The sequence below is a fragment of the Aethalodelphis obliquidens genome, unplaced genomic scaffold (genome assembly GCF_003676395.1).
Source record: "Aethalodelphis obliquidens isolate GAN/ISIS:26980383/991018 unplaced genomic scaffold, ASM367639v1 scaffold16, whole genome shotgun sequence".
NCBI classification, from domain to species: domain Eukaryota; kingdom Metazoa; phylum Chordata; class Mammalia; order Artiodactyla; family Delphinidae; genus Aethalodelphis; species Aethalodelphis obliquidens.
In genome coordinates, this window is record NW_020837960.1 from 14,323,398 (window position 1) to 14,345,420 (window position 22,023).

At 36.1% G+C, this 22,023-nt stretch overlaps 1 protein-coding gene across 15 annotated transcripts; it reads right to left on the reverse strand.

The window, feature by feature from the left end:
• Nucleotides 1-102: 102 nt before the first annotated feature.
• On the reverse strand, nt 103-21,768 carry ESD (esterase D). Of its 15 annotated transcripts, none has more exons than XM_027116270.1 (12): nt 20,954-21,554; nt 18,520-18,568; nt 17,324-17,389; nt 17,155-17,189; nt 16,164-16,238; nt 15,476-15,564; nt 13,099-13,197; nt 11,529-11,653; nt 10,118-10,237; nt 9,359-9,457; nt 7,233-7,400; nt 103-329 (listed from the first exon to the last, which is right to left on the reverse strand). In XM_027116270.1, exons 4-12 carry the CDS (start codon nt 17,172-17,174, stop codon nt 249-251), a joined length of 876 nt encoding a protein of 291 aa, XP_026972071.1. In that variant the 5' UTR covers nt 17,175-17,189; nt 17,324-17,389; nt 18,520-18,568; nt 20,954-21,554; the 3' UTR covers nt 103-248. The 15 variants fall into 15 exon arrangements, with proteins under 15 accessions (XP_026972071.1, XP_026972066.1, XP_026972070.1 ...); XM_027116265.1 differs by having other exon boundaries at nt 20,752-21,554; XM_027116269.1 differs by lacking the exon at nt 20,954-21,554 and adding an exon at nt 20,436-20,516.
• Between the last annotated feature and the right edge of the window lie 255 nt (nt 21,769-22,023).

A 22,023-nucleotide genomic window follows, 5' to 3' on the forward strand; every position in this document is an offset into this window, starting at 1 on the left:
TGAGGTCAACAGAACAATGATTTCCAAATTACCTCGAGAAAACTGTGAAGTATTAAATATTTCCCATGTGAACACTGGTAAGGTAACTTTTTAAATCAGAAGCAGGTTTGATATATTTATTTAGAGGGTGATTCAACTACAGAATGAAGCATTTTTGGCACTACAAAATCCAATGTTTTAAAATCTTTTTTCCTTGCCAGTCTATTACAGTTTTATCATCCTGAAGAGATTCTCTTATCCGAAGCTTTTCAAGCATTCAGGTATTTTGCATGATGTCTGATGTGATCGGTAATAAAGGTTGCAATGAAGTAGTAGCTATGATCATAACCCTAGAAGACAAAATAGAGATAAGACATTTATCTACTATTCAGAAAAATCGATATTAGGTACATTAAATATATCTTGCATGTCACTTAATTTGCTTATAAATAATCAAACTATCACAACATGTGGAAGGTTTATAATCAAAGTAAAGCTTATTACACTTGTACTTCAACATTTTCACTGAAAAAAGAGTAGTTGAAAAAAGTTTCAACTCACAAAAGCAATGCACCACCCTCAATAAGGGAATGTTAAGATACAAAATAAGCACACGTAAACAATACAGAAAGAACATGAAGAACGCCCAAATGCCCTATCACCGGGAAGTTAAACACAGCCATCATAAATCACGTTAAGAATTCGACCTCCTGCACGGTAAAAGCATATTGTACCTTTATCTGAGGAAAAAGGAATAATTCATTACACTCTGACATCCCTCAGCAATAAATCAAACTGGGTAAAAAGTCAGTAAACTTTTGAAAACTACCATGAAGCAGAGAGAAAATGTGCCAAGTAGTTGAGTTGAAACAGATTTCTATCTGGTCAAATAAAATCCTTGATAGGTAATCAATGGTAAATGGAGAGGCAATCCTTTCTCGGAGTGTCCTCTGAGTACAAAATAAGTAGCTCTCAAAGGAAAAAGAAAAGAAAAATAGGGTGGGAAGAATCAAAGAGTTAAAAACCAGATAATTTGGGGGACAGCCCTTACTTTGCCAAAACACAATTAAAATACAAAATAGAATAATCTGAGAAAGATGAAAGTCTAAGATCGAGCAGATGGTCTCTGATGGGAGGAAAATGGAATCTTTCTAAGCACTTCAGAAACAAAAAAAACCTAATAAAAATATCACCTGGGTTTCAGGGAACAAGGTAAAGTCCCTAAGGTTTTGATGAATCAGTAAATGTTCTCTACCTCTTAGTTGGCAGGGGTATGCAGTGCATATCTTGGGAACAGCAGTTAATAAAGAGTTCTAGTTTAAAATCATCAAAGTAACTTAAAAGCAACCTGTCTTCTATTTTCAGTGCCCAAACTGTGGAAGTGAATCTCACATGAATGTTGTCAAAATTAAGGCTGAGCCTTGGAACTATTTGGTTTCACGTCTCTCGACGATCAGACCAGTCCCAGTTAAATTAGTTAAATTTAGAGCTGAAGGACAGTTTCTTACATAAAGAAAGTTAAAGAAAAGCATTTTCCACCATGGAATTCTTGAGTTGTTAAGAGGCTAAATATGCCCATGATTTTCAGGCCACAGAACCTGTGAAATATAGTACCGAGTACCCGCCATTTTTCACCGATGATAAGATGGATCTGACTGAAAACAGGTGTAGATGCCTCGAAACACTTGTTAACAGAGGTTCTAACGCGACTGACTATGCTGTATTTTCATGTTTAGTCGCACATATGTTCAGTGTGTTGCAGTTTCAGGCACATAGTGGGTAGCCACTATTATTATTGTTATTATTTATTATTATTATTATTTTATTAGAGAAGTCCCAGAGTAAACCAAAGTGACAATTTTGAGCTCTCAGGGGTGTATTGCAGGATAGCAGTGTATTTCACCTAAAATACAAAGCAAATGTCCTTCCACAATGATATTTAACTGAAGGTCTACCTTCATGAGAAAACAGAAAATGCCTGTCATGAGGGACCAAGAAAGATTTTTTAAAATATCAACATAAAGGCAAGAGAATACATTTGAATTACTGCCATTCTGGTAGATACAAGACGTTTATATAATTAGAGCTGACTGTGTCATTCTTGATGAGTTTCAAGCTCTGCTGGTCAATATTATTAAATGGGGGTAGCTCCCTTCATTGAATTCTTTGAATTGGTTTGTATGTTAAGCAGCTTGTGTAACTACGTTCATTTAGTGACACTTGAAAGGGCCTTCCTTTCCTCTTCTACCTCACACTTGAAATGGAAAAATCCTTGGTAGCAAACTCCTAGAGTATAAAAATAAACAAACTCATTCTTTTATTCTTTGCTCAGTTCTCAAAAAAAGCAGCAGTGCTTCAGCGGCTATGATGAACATTTATTCTAACAGGCAGTATTTTCCTACATATTTTCCAGACCCAATTAGCAAAGCTCAGATATGAATTCCCGAGTTATGAAGTCTCTTCAGAGTACAAAGAAGAAGACGGCTGAAAGCTGCTCTTTTGTTTATTCAATAAGCACTTCCTGAGGGTTTATGTGCCAGGTAATTGTGCTAAGCATGGCGATACAGATGAGTGAGAGAGCCCTGCACTTCTAGAATTCTGTGCCATGTTTACACTCTTCTCTAACAGGCAGGCACAGAGGCCAAAACAACCTCTGAATCTTCAAAAAGGGCCTGAGACTTGAGAAGTTACTATAGCCTTGCTTCAGTGTTGGTTTCTGGAAGTTTCCATTAGGTCTGAAACTGAAAATGTTTCTTCACTATATTACTCCAATAACTGATAATAAGACATACTAGGCCTTTCCTCTTCAGACTAAGACTTGATCTGTGTATATTGGCTATCAGAATTCTGCTACCTTGTGCATTTTCAATTTAGATTCACTGAAGTGAAAATAGAAAAAGAAAAAATTATGAAGTATAATAAAAACCAAATTAATATCCCTATAGACTACACTTCCCCCTCAATTTTTTTTGACAGTTGATAGAAATGTAGATTGTGAGCATTTAACACCATTGAAAAGAGGAAAATGAATGAAGTTGCGTAAACCATGTACATGATTGCAATAATTTTTTCTTCCTCCCTAGATCACTCATTTATATTACCCACTATTATTTTCAGCTTATTTAATCCTTCACAGCTCCCACTTCATAAAGAAATACAGATCAACTGTACTTATAACCAAGTGCCCTCAGACCTGAGGTAATCTGAAGTCAACGGAAGTTGGCTTGAAAATCTGAAAAGTTGCTTCCCTGGAGCCAGTGCCCAGGTATGTCCGTTCAGTCGCTCATTCAATTACAACAACCCTAAACATAATCTGCTTGAGACTGTGTAGTTCACTTTTAACCTGTCCATGCTGGAAGGAAAGTGAACAGAAAATTGTGCCTGAGCTAAAAACTGTGACTGATGATTTCAATACTTTCTCACTTTTTTTTTTTTTTTTAAAGAATTGAATGCTTTGTACTGACTCTTCATTAAGTACAGACAACTACGTTTTTCAGTTGCTTGGGATTTAGTCATTTTAGAAATAAGTTGATTTATTTTCTGCCCCCAAGAATTTCATCAGTGTTTTAACTCTGTTGTTTTTATAACAAACTCTAGAGATTTTTCAGTCTTTGTTGGCAGGATGAAACTTGGTTGTTGGTGGTAACAATGAAATTTCCTGGCACAGACACAAGGGAAGCAGAAGAGGCAACAACACCACTAGAGCCAAGGAGTTAACGTCATTTGGAAAAAACCTGCTTTGTCACATCACTTAGAGTAATAGTTAATATAAACATACTATTATGTTTATAATCAAATTTATCAAGGTTGATTATTGATCTAAAACATGTAATTCTGATGATAAATGTTCAAATTAATCTAAAAAAATCTATTTCTATGTGATGGATACCCACAAACAAGGTATACCTAATGTATTGGTTTTGGACATATTTTCCCACATGATATATATATTGTTTACATGTTAGAAATATCAAGGAGATTAAAAGGACATCAGGGAGGTTGCTAAGATCTGCTGCATGAGTTAGACAAGTAGCAGCTTATGCACAGCGTCCCCTACGTTAGCTCTAATTCCATCCCTTGGCTCTTCAGGAGTACTGCTTTGCCTTGCTTTGGAATGGTTAGACAGATGAAAGGAGGATAGTATTTGCAATCAGACGACCTTGCTTCCAGGCCTGGTTCCACCATAAACTAGCTGTGTGACCTTAGATAAGTAGGTTACTTTTCTGAGCTTGTCTCCTCATCTGTAAAACAGATGGCCAGGAGTCATGCATGAAAACCCATAGCAAATGTCATACTTAATGGTAAAATACTGAAAGCTTTTCCTCTAAGATCAGGAATAAGACAGGATGCCCACTTTTATCACTTCTATTCAACATAGTACTGGCAGTTCTAGCCAGAGCAATTTGCAAGAAAAAGAAATAAAGGCATCCAAATTGGAAAGGAAGAGGTAAAATTATCTCTGTCCATAAATAATATGATCTTGTATGTAGAAAACCCTGAACTGTTAGAGCTAATAATTCAGCAAAAGTAGCAGGATAAAAAGTCAAACACAAAAATCAGTTGCATTTCTATATTCTAAAAATGAACAATCTGAAAAGAAAATTATGAAAACAACTCCATTTACAACAGCATCAGAAAGAATACAATACTTAGGAATTAACCAAGAAGATGAGCTACTTGTACAGTGAATAAATCACTGCTGAAAGAAATTAAAGAAGACACAATAAATGGAAACACATCCCATGTTCATGGTCTGTTAAGGTGTCAAGACTACCCAAAGCAATGTACAGATTCAATGCAATCCCTATCAAAATTCCAAAGGCAATTTTTGCAGCAACAGGAAAAACCATCCTAAAATTCAAGTGGAATCTCAAGGGAGCCCAAAGAGCCAAAACAATCTTGGAAAAAGAAGAAAAAAACCTGAGAACTCATGCTTCCAGATTTCAAATTTTTCTACAAAGCTACAGTAATCAAAAAGTGTGGTAACTGGTATAAAGACAGACATATAGACCAATGGAATAGAATAGAGAGCCCATGAATAAACCCTGGAATATATGGTCAAATGATTTTTGACAAAAGTGTTAAGCCATTCAATGGCAAAAGGATAGTTTTTTCAACAAATGATGCTGGAATCCACGTGCAAAAAAATGAAGTTGAATCCTTACCTAACACCATATTCAAAAATTAACTCAAATTGGATTAAAGACTAAATGTAGGTCCTAAAGCTATAAGCTAACTATAAAACTCTTAGAAGAAAACATAGAACAAAAGCTTCATGACAATGGACTTGGCAGTGATGTCTTGGATACGACACCAAAGGGACATGCAACAAAATAAAACATAGTCAAATTGGACTTCGTGAACATTAAAATATTTTGTGCATCAAAATACAACATCAACAGGGTAAAAAGGTAACCCACAGAATGGGAGAAAAATATCTGCAAATCATTTATCTGATAAGGGATTAGCATCCACAATACACAAAGAACTCATAAAACTCAATACAAATAGCATTCAATACAAAAAGCAACCCAATGAAAAAATGGGCAAAGGACTGGAAGAGACATTTCTCAAAAGATATACAAATGGCCAATAAGCACGGAAAGATGCTCAACATCAGTAATCATTAGGGAAATTTAAATCAAAACCACATTACCACCTCACAGCCACCGGGATGGCTACTATCCAGGAAAAAAAAAAAGAAGAGAAAAGATGTGTTGGGGAGGAGGTGCAGAAACTGGAACCCTTGTGCACTGCTGGTGGGACTGCAAAGTGGTGCAGCCGCTCTGGAGAACAGTAGGGAGGTCCCTCAAACAACTAAGAATAGAACTACCATATGACCCAGCAATCCCACTTCTGGGTATACAACCGAAAGAACTAAAAGCAGAATCCTGAGAGGTATTTGTACACCCATGTTTATAGCAGCATTATTCATAATAGCTAAGACTTGGAAGCAACTTAAGGGGTCCACTGACAGACGAACGGATAAGCAAAATTTGGTATATGCACACGATGAAGAGCCTTAAAAAGGAAGGAAATTCTGGCACATGAGACACAGATGAACCTTAAGAGGACTGTGCTACGTGAAATAAGCTAGTCACAAAAAGACAAACACTGTATGATTCCACTTATATGAGATCCTCAGAGTAGTAAGAGAGACAGAAAGTAACATGGTGGTTGCCAAGGGCTCGGGGCAGGGAGAAATGGGGAGTTGGTATTTAATGGGAACAGAGTTTCAATTTTACAAGATGAAAAGAATCATGGAGATGAATGGTGGTGATAGCTGTATGACATTATGAATGTATTTAATACCACTGAAGTGTTCACTTAAAAATAGTTAAGGTGGTAAATTTTATGTGGTATTGTGGTATTTTACCACAACAAAAAAAAAAGTTGAAAAAAACCCAAACAGGTGGATAGGCTAGGAATGGTCTCTCATCTGGTCATATAAGGTTAAAATGAGCTAATGCTGTGAAAACATTTTTGTAAACTGAAATATACCACATTACACATTGATCTAGATTTATCTGAACACTTATCATTATATGTTTTAGATCAATGTGCCTGACATATTACCCTTAAACACGAATAAAGATGTTTAAAAAAACACAACCATGTATAATTTTCAGTATTCACTTTTCATCCTGAAATAAAAATTTTGTTTTTATTATGTTCTGAAGCTTATGAATACATAATTTAAAAAAAATAAAGGTTGAATTTCTTTAATTATAGCTGTATTAGCATAGAGTTAGGTGAGTAGTAAATAGTCAAAAGTATTTTAGTCAAGGAAAATTTGCGAACCAACTGAAATTCAGTAATTGTTCTCAAACAACTAGCAAGTAGCACAACAAATAGATTAGCACCTAACTCAAGAGTAATGAAGAGTAACGAAGGTGGAAGCTTGTCCTTTTATTTTACTGCAACAATAGTCGCATGTGTCAAGAAAGATATACCCGATAATTTTGACAATTAAGTACTATTCAAGCGTTAAATTCATGTTATTTACTGATTTTACAGTGGGACAGAAAATTGTAAATACTTTTCACTGTCAAAACCTTTCCTATTTCTATGGAATTTGGTCTTAGATATCAGTAACTTAATAGGAAGGCTTTCACTTTAAATGTCTTATTATAATTAAAAAATACCTTACTAGAGGTAGCTTTTCAAATTCTAAAATAAAATTAAGAAAGTACTATGGAATCTTGTTTTTTTTATAGTTAATTTAGAACAAGTTAAGGTTTCCTAGTACTTGCCTCTTGTAATCTGAAAACAACAGGGATTTTCTTTTCTGTACAGGCAGCTATGAAGTTATCAGGTAGTAGCTGTCCATCTGAAAGGAACTGGTCATCTTTTCCTTGATCAATTAGTATATCCAGCTGAGTACCTGGGCAGGCCTTCACAAGATGGGTAGCATCATAAGCCTATAAAAAGGGGAGAAATAATGAAAAATAAATTTGAAAGTGCCCAGAAAGATATTCTGCAGAATACCCTATACTAGAACTGAATAGAAATTTAAAGTCATTTCAGCTCTAAGGCTGATTAAATTGAAAATATGCTTTTAAGTTAGCTTGTCTGGTTTTCATTTACAGCCCTTCAGAATTCTATCCTCAGTTACAGCTTCTTCCCTACTTTCAACCAGTCCTAGACCAACAGCAAGAATTCTATATCTCAAGTATTCTTCATAGTATACAGCCTTTTTTCTTCCAAACCCTTAAGGTTTAATCACCTCTCAACTCCAAGAAAACCAATTTGTTTTCTTTGTAAATCCTTTTACAAATTGACTATTTCTTCTAACTCCATTATCTTTTTCTATTTCCAAATATTCTCTATTTCAAATAAATAGTCTATTTTTTGTCCCTATTTTTGACTAATTCCAGACATAAATCCCTCTTTTGCTATCTGCTGAACGGCACCAAATGTCTATCTCCAGGAACTTTCAGGAAGACTAGATTTGAACAATCTGAATCATATCAACAACTCAAATTTATTATGTGAGGAGCTGCCGCTAGTTACAAGTTTCTATTTTACCATCCATCTTTAAATATTGATTATTCATGTATATTCACTAATGACAACTTTTATGCATTGATCAAGACACACAAAAACCAAAAGATTTCCCCTTCTAAAGTAGCATGCTTTTTAAGACTTGCTTTTTTTAATCTTAAAAGGAGAGGGTGGAAGGACACCTATAAAGCCCAACTAGTTCTAAGTTCCACGATTTCATAATTCTGCATGGCCTCCTTATTCCAAGAGTAAATTAAATGATAGCCTAAACACTGCATAATTAAAATAGTAAAATCTACTGCCATTTGGAGAAAAATGATACAGATTCCTTTATAGGGTACCTCTCCCCTACTTCTCCCAATCAGTTGGTCTTTTACTCAAAACTTCTATTAGACCATAAGGCCCCTGTGGACAGGAAAGGGTCATCACCTTCTTGACATAAGATCTCAAAACCCCACACAAACTCTGCACATGGTGAGGACTCAAAACACTGAGGCACAAGCACTGTCAATGCACTGTCCCCAAAGTAACTAATAGTAATAATTTTCAGCATTCTTCCAATATAATAAAAATCTAAGCCTAAAAACAAAACTCTAATGACTAAAAGATTAACCTTCCAATTTGTCAGAATTTCAATGACCAATCTTAAATAAAATAGGGGTCCATGTGTAAATGACTTTGAATAAACAGCAATAAGACAAAAAAGTTTTTTTTCCCACTTGATGATTTTCTACTTTCTAACATGCACATGATGATGAGTTCACCTGCAAAATATTCAAACTCTTGGTGGAGTTTTCAAATAGCCCATTTCTGTACAAGAGCAAATCAGTCTCAGGAAAAAAGGGCCATTTTTACCATTTTTATTTTCATTTAGAAGCATCTGCTCCTATGCTTGAAAAAGCAATCATACTGTTGGAAATATTCTCATAAATGTATATTACATATACAATATCTATTTTTAAAAGCTTTTAAGTCTAGAATTTAAAATCCAATCTGAGAGATGCTAGACTTTGAAACAGATACACAAAATAAAAAGCCAGGCCTCGTAGCTCTTATCATACAATTAAGCACACGGTTAATATGAGGTAAGTCTAAATTTAGTAACATGGGGTATTTTTTGTAATGTTAATTTAGAAAATAAACATATAAATGAATCATTAGCAGAAAAAAAGTGTAGCCGCAGAATATCTGCCATAATTCAATGCAATTGAAATATTGTTCTGTTGTTGTTGTTATATGTATACACTTTAGTTAATTATTTTTTGCTCTGAATCCTTAACTTGAGTAAGTTAAGAATATAACGTCTGTAGTGTGTAGCTTTTTAACCAATTTGAAAACTTAAGAATGAGTATGAAGACCGCCATCCAGTACCTACCTCCCATTTACTTTGATCTGTTCCCAAATATCCAGTAAAGGCTTTTTTGCCCCAAGGACAGAGCACTGGGTTGCAAATTGGAGCAAAGGCTGACACAGACTTCAGAAACAAACAAACAAAAAAATTAAAAACAAGTTTTATTTTGCTAAACTGAATATGAACAGGTATTTACAACTTGCTTAAAAACTCTGACTTGCCATGAAAATCCCTGTGAACAGTTTTCCTTTTGCTATATTATGGGCTTAGATTATATGCCTCTCCAAGATACCACATCCTTTGTGTGTTCTATTAAAAGAGCTACATTTTCATTAAATAAGGCACAAATGAAAGTTTATGTTCAGCGTTTCTACTCATTTTTTCCACTTAAAACAGTGGAAAATCAAAGTCAACTTTACAAGAATATTCCCGGTAAAAGTAAATGATAACATACTGTCACAATAACATTAATCAATAATAACTTTTAGGGAAAAAAAGCCTAGAAAACTATAGTTTGAATAGAAGCAATGAAAACTGCTTTATAATACCTCTAATAGACCAATGAGAAACCACTGGGATAAAATTCCTATACTTCTGATTCTGTAGCATGTATTGTGTGGTCAAATTTAATGCTCTTTCCCCACAAACCCCTTGAAATTCCCAAGACTAGAAAAGTTTAGTCCCAATACTAAAACAACAGTATCTTAATTTCAGTCTTTGAAAGTTCCTAATATTATACTATTCACGAGAAATATCTGTCACTAGAAGCTTAGGTAATCTTACTTTGTATTTTCCAGGATTCTTCAAAGCACAAATCAGAGCTCCATGGCCCCCCATGGAGTGGCCAAAAATAGACATCCTTTGGGGATCCACTGGAAAATTGGTATTGATGAGTTGTGGAAGCTAGAGAGAATTTAATAGTGGGACAAGAGATATGACAAATAAATTTAGACTTTTCAAAGTCATCTAAAATAATCAATACTTCCAAATTCACAGTCTTAAAATGGTTCACACTAGTAAAGATTAAAAAAAAAAGTCAGATAGACAATGATCATTAATATATCACTGGAGAATATATGTTACATCTTCCTTAGAAAGCAACTTTAAGAAGATAATGCAGAAAGAAACTTTAAAATGCAAACTTTTGATCTAGTCATTTCACTTCCTGGAATCTCTTCTAAGGGAAAAGTCCTTATGGGTAAAAAATTATAAACAAAGATAATCAATGCAGTAATACATATTATGGTAAAAAAAATATGTAAATATATAAATAGCCTCCATTAGAAAAAAGTAAATCACAGCATATGACAGAATATTATACAATTATTAAAATTATGTTACAAATAGATCAGAATATTAGAAAATATTTACTTTATATAACTAAAAAAAGAACAAGATAAAAATGTTTTACTTTTATATGAAAACTAGTCATAAAAAAATGTCTGGAATATACGAAAATATAGTTGTTTGGGGTGACAGAATTATGGGTGATTAAAATTTTATATTATCGTTTCTGAGTTTCTATGATGTGCACATTAACAATTAAAATCACAGAAAAATGCATAAACTGCACACACATATTATTAATGGAAGCAATGCTTTACCACTTATCCTTTTTGATTTTAATCACTATGAAATATGTCTGGATGAACCAGCTGCCAGAAAATACAGTTTTTTCATATACTGTTTTCTTTGTATAACCTGGGTAGTGTACACAGTTGTCAATATAATTATTAAACTCTTCAAAATTGTACTTAGTGGGCTTCCCTGGTGGCGCAGTGGTTGAGAGTCCGCCTGCCGATGCAGGGGACACGGGTTCGTGCCCCGGTCCGGGAAGATCCCACGTGCCGCCGAGCGGCTGGGCCCGTGAGCCATGGCCGCTGAGCCTGCGCGTCCGGAGCCTGTGCTCCACAACGGGAGAGGCCACAATAGTGAGAGGCCCGTGTACCGCAAAAAAAAAAAAAAAAAAAAAAAAAAAAAAAAAATTGTACTTAGTGTTCATTTAAATTGCAGAAAATAGTACTATAGTACTTGTAAACTTTGGAATTTTTACCAAGATAATTAATAAATATGTACCCAATAGATTCAACAATACCATACCCTAGTTTAAAATTCTCGGGACTGGAAGGACTCTGTGTCCCAAATGAAACTTTTGGCAGTCATCAACTAATAATTACACTGTAAATTAAATTACCTCCTCCGTCACATACGAGTACATTCTGTAGTTAGTTTTCCAAGGATCTTCAGTAGCATCCACATAAAATCCAGCCCCAGTGCCGAAGTCCCAGGTCTCATCCTCTCCTTTAATATTGCAGCCACCTATTAAGGAAAAATCTTGTGGTTTCATCTACTCTGTAGTAATGGCCCATGTTTAATAACACACTTTAAAATGAACCTGAAATTTCACTTGCATTAGAGCTGTTCACCAAGTATTGTGGGCTCTCTGCGTTTTGGGGCACATACTTCCTTGCCCCCTTGAGTGGGGTCATGTGACTAGTTCTAGCCAATAAGGCAAGAGAGGGAATGGCCCTCCAGGCTGGGGTATTCACTGGCTTTCTTCACTGATGAAGCTCCCTCCTGTGTATTCTGAACATATCTTTCCTCACTCTGTTTTACCTGTCAAAGGGCTTATACTCTCTTTTTATCTTTCAGAAATGCGTTAAGATTCCTTCTCTGATGCCCCTCCTCATTATCAACACTTCTTTACTTCTCTGTACCACTGTGATCTTAGAAGGGAAGGGGAACAAATGCTTGTGCTCAATTCACTATTTTGAACTGAAGATGTCTCCTTATGTACTTGGGAATCATTCCATCATGTTTCCCCTATTTACCCATCCCCCAATGGGATTTTCTTATATTCTAACTAATTATGTTTTATTTTATATCCTTGCATACAGTTAAAAAGCCAACCACTGGGATTCTGAATAAAATTATAGTGATACGTAATTTGATGGAAATGACCTCTTCATAATAGTCAGTCTACCCATCCAGGAACATGACATTCTTCCACTTACAACAGTTAGGAAATTTTATGTTTTTTTAAAAAATAAATTTTCATACTTTAAAAGTTTATTCCAAGGCATTTTATATTTTTGATGCTCTTCTGAATTAAACATTTTATTACATTTCCTGTGACACGTCTTACTTTTACATAATATGGATTGTGAAAGGAAATGCATTACTTTCAAGGCCAGCCATTCAACTTCCAGATAATTTTAGCTACCATTTAAATTCCATTTCCTGACTCTTCTAGGGTCCCAAAACAAGTTTCAACTATCTGATGGATTGAATTCTCAAATATTTGATATTCTCATTTCTCTAATGTAAACATTATAATCATTTATATTAAAACTAATACTTGTTTAACTGTACGACTATTTGATGACTAACAGAAATGAGAAAAGATAATTACCACGTGACAAGGCAGTTTACCCAAGGAATAAAAAAATCATTTCCTATGCATTGTAGGTTATTTTGGCACTAGTGCCAATGTGATACATTATTACTTGAGTTGCTCAGTCTCTGTTTTAAAGTGCCTTAGTGTCTTAATCTGTAAAATGGGAATAGCAAAACTGTCTCCTCTCATAAGAGTGACGTTATGAGTAAAATTCAGTGAGGAAAATGTACAGCATGGTATTTTAGAGTCATGATGTTGCTTGAAAGATTAATAAATAGCAAAAATATGAAATGAATTGTGCATTATTATAACTTAAGTCTTAAAGATTTATATTTTTACAAAGGACCTCTGGAACAAGAACACTTACGAGGGCTGGTATCTGGAGCAATGACGACAAGGCCATGTTCCGAGGCAGCTTGATGATAACCAGATTTTGATATAAAATTTTGTTCTGTGCAAGTTAAACCTAAAGATCAAAAATATTGTTATCTCATGATATGCTGTGAGTTTATAAGCTTTAATCTTCTTATAACACGGAAAACAAGCTCACTTATTAAAAAGTTTTTTGTTTGTTTAAGAAATAATGCTGAAAAAGACACGAAAGTTTCCCTTCTCATAAAATACGTAACAGTATTAATCCAAGAACTGTCTTAGGTTAAATGCTCCCATAGCTGTCCTTTGAAAGTCACTCACTAAAATTTCAATTACTGAAATCCTTTGGACCAAGTGTGTTTGGGAATTTAGAATTATTCAAACTGTAGAATGGCAATATGGCGCATTAAACAAATGTTATTACAACCCTAATGGTGTGTTATTCTTTTAACAAGAGATATGACTGCAGTAGCTCTCACCAGAAACAAAAGGTAAAAAGAACAGGAGAAAAGAATGAATACAGCTTTGGACCATGAATCAGAAAACTTGTTCACTCTTTTATGTGACCCTGGGTAATATATAATTTCCCTGGTACTACAGAACAGTTTCCTATTCTACAGGTTACATGATTTCTAAGAGCATCTTTAGCTACAGAATACCATGTTTCTAAAACAAACATGTAATGTGTTGTTGCTTTTGGCAATACCCTGCTCTTCTAGCAAAATTGGTTTGCTTTTTCCAATCAAAGAAATTAGTTGTTGAGTTAAAACTAGATAGGCACATCAGAAAGTCTACAAACAATAAATGCTGGAGAGGTGTGGAGAAAAGGAAACCCTCCTGCACTGTTGGTGGGAATGTAAATTGATACAGCCACTATGGAGAACAGTATGGAGGTTCCTTAAAAAACTAAAAATAGAACTACCATATGACCCAGCAATCCCACTACTGGGCATATACCCTGAGAAAACCATAATTCTAAAAGAGTCATGTACCACAATGTTCATTGCAGCTCTATATACAAGAGCCAGGACATGGAAGCAACCTAAGTGTCCATCGACAGATGAATGGATAAAGAAGATGTGGCACATATACACGATGGAATATTACTCAGCCATAAAAAGAAACGAAATTGAGTTATTTCTAGTGAGGTGGATGGACCTAAAGTCAGTGAAGTAAGTCAGAAAGAGAAAAACAAATACCGTATGCTAACACATATATATGGAATCTTTAAAAAAAAAAAAAAAAGAATGGTTCTGAAGAACCTAGGGGCAGGACAGGAATAAAGACGCAGATGTAGAGAATGGATCTGAGGACACAGGGAGGGGGAAGGGTAAACTGGGATGAAGTGAGAGAGTGGCATGGACATATATACACCACCAAATGTAAAACAGATAGCTAGTGGGAAGCAGCCGCATAGCACAGGGAGATCAGCTCAGTGCTTTGTGACCACCTAGAGGGGTGGGATAGGGAGGGTGGGAAGGAGATGCAAGAGGGAGGGGATATCGGGATATATGTATACGTATAGCTGATTCACTTTGTGATACAGCAGAAACTAACACACCATTGTAAAGCAATTATACTCCAATAAAGATGTTAAAAAAAAAACTAGGTAGGCACTTAGTTTTTACCTTTTAAAATGAAATACTATTCTCATTTTTAAAGACTGGTATTTGGGGCATATCTTTGAGGAAACATACATAAGGGAGGATTTAAATCAAAGTTATAAGAAGCAATTTTAAAGAAACAAAAATAGAACGCTATGACATAATTTGGTTTCTATGAGTCTCTTATAAAGTCTGCTTCCAAAGATGAAGTGCCAACGTCTTGTGAAAGAAAAGTTAGCACAGAGGTTCAGAATTACTCTCTCACAATCCATTCAAGAATCTTCAACATTCACCTCTGATTAAGAAGCATTAATATTCTTTTGTGATGTTCCAGATTGTGACCAGAGAAGGTGAGTCCAATTAAGATATTTCCGAGAACACTGCAAGAAGTTTCTTGGCTGTGGTGTCTAATCAGCATATCACAGGTGTCCTGGTTTTACCTAATACTGTTCTATTTGAGTGGTAAAGTCTCTAAGAAACGCTTGAGTAGGTACAAAGTAAATAACTTTTCTAAGCTCTTGTCACTGAGTCTAGAACTTTATATTCTCTGCTGAATTACTTGGTCTAATTGAAAAAGAAGTATAATAAATGTAATTCAGTAGGTCTGAAATTATTCTTGGGATAAAGTAAGAGTAGACTATGACAGGCTCCTAAAGTCTTTTATAAATGGTTCAGAAGGCACACCAATAAGTAAAGATTAAAGAATAAGATTAGCTAGTTAAAAAGAAAAAGAAACTCCTTTATAAAACTCAAATGCAGAACACTTACCAGACAGCCAGTATAGTGCAGGGCATTTTCCAGTTTCTGCCTTCGGTGGTAAATAGATAGCAAATTTCATTTTGCATTTCAGTTCAACACTGTAATTTTAACAGTCATACATACAAAAAAAATCAGTTGCCCTGATTGTCATCAGTCAAGAAAGAAACATAAAATAAGTGATTTAATGTCCAAAATAAGTGATTCCACCAACATTTAAGGAATATACCGTAGCCCTTAAAGAAAGAATGAGGCCAATTTAGCATATTGATCTATTGATATTAACCGAACTGAGCCTATGCTGTGCATGGTACACAGTCATTCTGAGCAGGCTGAATTAAAAGAATAAATGTAACATCCTCAATGCAGCACTAAAATTATTAAAAGAAAAACTGTTTCTAAAGAGATATATGAAATAATAAATCAGCTTTTATAAAAAATGAATTCTAAAGCTCTTAAACTACATGTTTGTTCATGGGCACTGAAATGCATCATGTCCTTAATTTGCTTTTTATCACTAAGAGTTTATTACCATCACCAATATCAAAACTAGATAAGATAAAGCTGATAAAAATCACAGGTATTTTCTACAGGTAAAGAGTAATTCATGCAACAGAGATCTTTCATGGGCTTATTTAAAGAATCAAATAGGCGGAAGCAGAATTAGAGATATCTAAAATTGTATCTTCTTAGTAGTTACCTGTCATGTTCAAAAACTTTCTGCAATCCCCCAAAGCACTTGTTGCTGGAAATCTGTTTCAACGCCATTCTTCTCCTATTAGTGAAGATTAATCTCATTAATTTCTAGAGAATCAGTTCCTAAAAAATTTGAAACAAAACTAACTGTTTTGGGGATAAATTATCTAAACATGCAACTGTCTGCCACCCTGAATTTTTTTCACATGCTAATTTCGTCTCATAAACAATATTATGAAACTGACTAATTTTGATACATACACTTACACTTGGTACTCACTTTAGGAAACTTTAGTACTTTGGAATGTCATTACTAATTTATTAACAAGCTTTTTTGTCTGTATGACTGTGGACTGCCCCAAATTCTTTTTATTTTTATTTACTTTTTTGGCTGTGCGCGTGGCATGTGGGATCTTAGCTCCCCAATGAGGGATCAAACCCATGCCCCCTGCAATGGACGCGCAGAGTCTTAACCACTGGACTGCCAGGGAAGTCCCTTTCCTTTTTACTTTTTTCCAAATTCTTTTCAGAAAGAGGCAGAATATAAATGTAATTAACTTTAGCTTATAAGATTAAAAATTGTTAATAGTTTACCTGTTAACTGTAACAAGAGGCAATGGTATGACATTATGGTTGATATTAAAATGGGAGGAAAATGGTATAACAATAATGATTTTGATAATAATAACAGGTAACATTTACTGAACACAGTGTCACAGGCACTTTCCTACATGTTGAACGAGATCAAATTACTCATCCTAGGAGAGTGTTTCAGAGAAAGTGATATACAATTTTCAGATCAACATTTCTCCTTTTAAAACAAACCAGCAAGTAAAACAAAACTCTGTCCTGAGTGAATTAAAAGTACAGCTTGTCACGGGGAAATTTTGAAGTTTAGTACTTCTTTTCTCTCCAACACATCTTTAAATTTTCATAAATAATTTTAAACTTAAATGTTAAAATACCACACATTATTAATTTTTAATAATAAATACCCAAAAAACTGGAACACCATCTTTATGGTAAATACCTGTTGAGCAAAGAGAAACCAGACTGATTCTGATTTGTATCTCTCGAGGAAGGATTCCCTTCCCCTCCTTATTACAAATCACTAAATCGTACACACTAAATAAAAAATCCTCAGATACCAGGCACAGGTATTACCTCTCTGGTGGTCTTCTCAGTGAAATGTTCTACTGTACGCTAATCAGCTGTGGTGTTAAGGTTACTCTAAAAAGATACGTAGCAATAATCTTAGGAAGCTTATTTTGGAAACGCCTTTGCGAAATTCTAAATAAGATTAGTTTCAATCCTACGTTTAAGTAATCTCCTCAATAAATCCAAATACTGAGCTTTGCATTGGAAACGTGGGATGTGAACCAGAAAGTCTGACATCAGAGCCCCTACTCTCCTGCTATGCTTTCCTGCCTCCTGAGAGGGTTTTTAAATACTCACAAAAAAATTTTTTTCAGAAAAGACTGACTAATTTTATAGCATTAGGGTATTACAATTATACACAGAGGTAGAATTACCTTCTATTCACAGGTGTATGCTTTTAACCTTTAAAAGACCAATTTTTAAACAAACTGCCCACAAAATGTTATTAATTACTGAATATTAACTTCAGCTATTCTTGTTTATGACACTATCTTAAATAATGAATTAACAGAGATAGATGTATACTTTTAAAATATATACACATGAGACCAAGGAAAAAAATTTACCTGAATTATTCTTAAAGGAAATCCTATTTTTTTAGATCTAGCAGGGACTATGTCTGCTTTCCCAAAACATGGTACACTGAGCATATATCTAGTACGTGAGAGGTACCTAATAATTATTTGTTGAATTAATGAATAAATTTTTAACTTCTAACTACCAATTATGTGAAAGTTTTTAAAATTAGCTTATTCTTTACCTCTATTGTTTTTATACTTTGTTATTCATCTATTTTGGTAATCCGTAAGTAGTCTATTTCTTCTGCTCTTTGAATGTTCTTAATTAAAATTCAAAATCAAACACTTTCCATTGGGCCAGAGAAAACCAAGTTAAAATACTGTTTTTTAAATTGGTAGAATGAATTAATAAAAATAAAATCAAAGCTTTTAAAGTTTTTTTTCCCCCTAACTACCCATTTTAGGAACTATCTTCAATTGTCAATTAAGAAAGTTAGGCTCAATAAAAAATAAGACATAAGCTAAGAACTAGATATGATATACTATGATATAAGAAATGATATACTAGGTGATTACATTTTTCACTAAAATTTTTCTATGTAAAAAATAGCATATTTTAAACCAAGTTACTAGATTTTTCATTCAACTTCCAAAGTAATACATAAAAATAAAACTTTAATGTACCTGTCCAATTGCTACTTGCTTTTTTATCTGCACCAAAGGGTAGATGATCCTGAAAAAAAGATCAAATGGTGTAGAAATGGGACATACTTTTCACAACAAAGGTTATACAGACATGTATAGTACACTACACATTCTCAACAGAGACATTTTCCTCTTGTGAGGTAGATGACTACCTACTCTGGGTATGGCAGTGTCAAAAGGGCAGCTGATGGGACAGCACCATCGCTTTACCTCGGCCCATAATCTAAGTACCTTAACACCTATTTTGCCACAAGGCCTTGTGTTTGGTTAAAAACTTCTCCTGGAATAAGAGTCCTATGAAGAAAGTTTTTTTTTTCTTTTAAATAAATAGAAAAAGGTTTAGATTGTAATTTGAAAGTACGAGATACAGTCAACTGCTGAGAGTGAAGAAAACAGGAGTGGAGACTAGAAAAGTAGAGAAAGATAAAAAGAAGCCTAGACTCATCAGCTAAGAGTTGTAGGTCAAACGTGCAATGCGGGGAGGATAAAGAAGGGAAGAGATGACGGCTTAAGGACTACTGGGCTGACTGGCTAGAAAGGATGAACTGGTGAGAAAACTGACTGGGCTTATGAATGATGGTGAAGTTACTGATACACAGAAATAAACAAACAAATAAATAGAAATGTACGTAGTAGTGTGCACCAAATGACACCAAATGTGTCATTTGTCTGACACATTTCATTTCGGTTCTAGAACATATTTTGGGGGAGAAACGAAATTACAGAGTAGAATAGGATAATAAAAAACACCCTCGCCCAAGAAAAACCAAAAACAAAGGCAAAAAAAATTTCACAGTGCCAGTCTTCCTAGAAAGTCAACGAAATGTACATCAATATTCTTCAGAGAACAAAGTTTCTCTCAATGCATGGTACATGGAAAGCCAATGAGGTAAAAAGTATCAAAGTCATCTTTATTCACAAAGCATCCATTTCCCCAAAAGGCTAAACTGTCAAATCTTACTTTTCTTCCCTTATTGAAGTTAAGTGTTATTTATCTCCAGCAATCTGTGTTCTTTGTATTTCACCCATTCTTTCCTTCTTTCCATGAGCCTCAAAAGTTTTCTATCTATCTCTACCTGGGTTTTTGTTCTCATTCTCTCATGGACTTTGATCCATTTCTCCATCTGCAATGTGTCCCACCCCACTGGCTCTCAATGACCTACACAGGTCTTCCCAACATCACCCGATTATGAAACTGCTGACCATCACTTCCTTGTTCAAATTCTCTCCTCCATGAAAAAACAGGATTCCATTCCCTAAGTTTCCCCTCTATTTTTGCGTTGAAACAATATAAATCTGCCTCTCTTGATTCAATCGTTCTCAGGCATTGGTGCCAGAATTTAAATGTCTTGCTGGACCCTTCTCACAGGATGTGCCACAGGCTAGTAAAACTCAACGCATCTAAAGTCAAGCTTCTGTCTCCTACCTTCAAACCAAGTGTTTCTATTCCTTTTTTTGCTTCTCTTTTCATCTATGCCTGTCTTGCCCAACCTACATTTGAAATGTCTTAGTTACCCCGTCTCTGAATTCCCACTGCCACCATCCTAATTATACACAAGAAATTAAATTTTCCTTCCTACTTTGTTTCCTTCTTGTGTGTCTCACTGAAATCAATCCTGCATTGGAGGCCTAGGGCTTTAATCCATTTAACTTACTGCTCAATGGATCCCTATACACGACACATCTTCAGGCCTAACATGGTCTACTTGGAATTACTAGTCATTTAAATTTATTTTTAATTTTATTTTAAAAATTGTGATTAAAAAACACATAACATAAACTTTACTGTCTTAACCATTTTTAAGTGTATAGTTCAGTAGTGTTAAGCACATTGTCAATTTTAAAACATGGTTAGCTTGCCCACATTAACTAGCAGATGAAAAATGCTTGCCCACTTCCAGGATGCTGCTACAGGTGTCCAGAACTAATCCCACTCTGCTGTCAAGGCAGTAGGTGAAAACCAATAAATCATTGAAATGGAAGATAGTGTCAGTAATTATGCAATTTTTTAAAAGCTTGATGCCATTAAAACTTCACAAAATTGAAACTATGAACTGACAAAAAGGATGAACAGAACTCCATATATACTTTGGTCACATTATTAACTGTACTATGCATAATCGCTTTTCCTTCATAATTCACATGGCTTGTCCATACATGAATTTTTAATCCACCCTGGGGAAAAACATAGCACCCATGAACTCCAAGCACCTTAACTTAGCTCTCAAAATTGTCTTCAGTGGTCCCACAGTATTTTTCTGGCCTTGTTTTCTGTTATCTTAATTTAGTCAAACTCAATTATGTATAATTCTAGCATAGCCTGGATGTTTCTACTGGGTGCCAAGGTACAATGGTTTTAGAGCAGGTTGTGGAGCCAGACCCTCCAGGTTCAAATTCTGGCTTCATCACGTACTATACACGGTAGTTCTTTGGTAGTGGTCGTGACTTCGGGCAAACTATGTCATCTTTCTATGCCTCATTTCCCCATCTGTAAAGTAAGGATATTAAAAGGATCAGTTTGATAGGGTTGTTCCCGGGACTGAGTTAATTCACGTACTTCGAACACTGCTGGCCATGATACGCACACAAATGTTAGCTATTATTATTCTTGCAACCTCGAATGCCCTCCAAGGTCCGCGCAAATGCCATCGCCCTGACGACCCAGTCACAGACGACCGCCAGACCCCTACACAACTGACAGCGCATTTACAAATACGATCAGCCTTCCAAAGTGCTTGCAAGCGTGTGCGGAGAAGCGGGATCCCCAGGTGCCCGGCCCCCTGATCCAGGCGCCCGTGGAGGCTGCGAACGCTTTGGGGTCTGTTTCCTCCATGAGCGAGGTACCCATCCACCGGACGCAGGAACAGCTACGCAAACGTAGTGGGGTATTTGATAAACCGGCAGATGCCCTCAGAGACCGCACGCCCGAGCGCCCCGAGTTACACATTCTTGGAAGCTCAATGAGGAAAAGGGATCCGGGAAGAGGCCGAGCCTCGGGACAAAGTCCTCGGCTCAGCGCCCCTCCCTCGGCCTCCTGCCACGGCTCCTCGCGCTCTCGGCCCGGGTCCGCGTTCTTCGCGATCGCACCCACGCGACTCGCCGCAGGCCTCAGCGTGCGCCCCGATCGGGCCCCGCCGTGTCACCGGGGCAGCACGAGACCCAGACGGGCCCAGGACATCCGGGCCTCTGTCCAGACCTAGTCTTACCTCGGGCCGCGTAGGGAAGTGGAGCAGCAGCCGTAAGGGAAAGGCGGGGCCTCATCATGGCCGCCAGGGCCACCGCCTCGGCCCCGCCCCTCTAGGGTCCGCCCCCTCTAGGCCCGCCCACTCCTGGATCCTAACTCCCGAGTCCCTTCTCCTCAGCCCCGCCCTTCATCGGCCCCGCCCCCCCACTGTCCCCGCCCCCTCCCTCGCCTCGCACTTCCCCGCAGCGCTTTGTGGGCGGCTGGTCCTTTACTTGACGCGAGTCCTACGTCAGGGAGCC

Bases quoted from the DNA above. Each gene is read 5' to 3' on its own strand.
- ESD (XM_027116263.1), bottom strand. The intron at 17,190-18,519 runs GTACATTAAAGT...TTTGCTCAACAG, and splicing joins AGCAAGTAGCAATTGGACAG to GTATTTACCATAAAGATGGT. The intron at 7,401-9,358 runs GTAGGTACTGGA...CCCTTTTTATAG, and splicing joins CAGATCAAAGTAAATGGGAG to GCTTATGATGCTACCCATCT.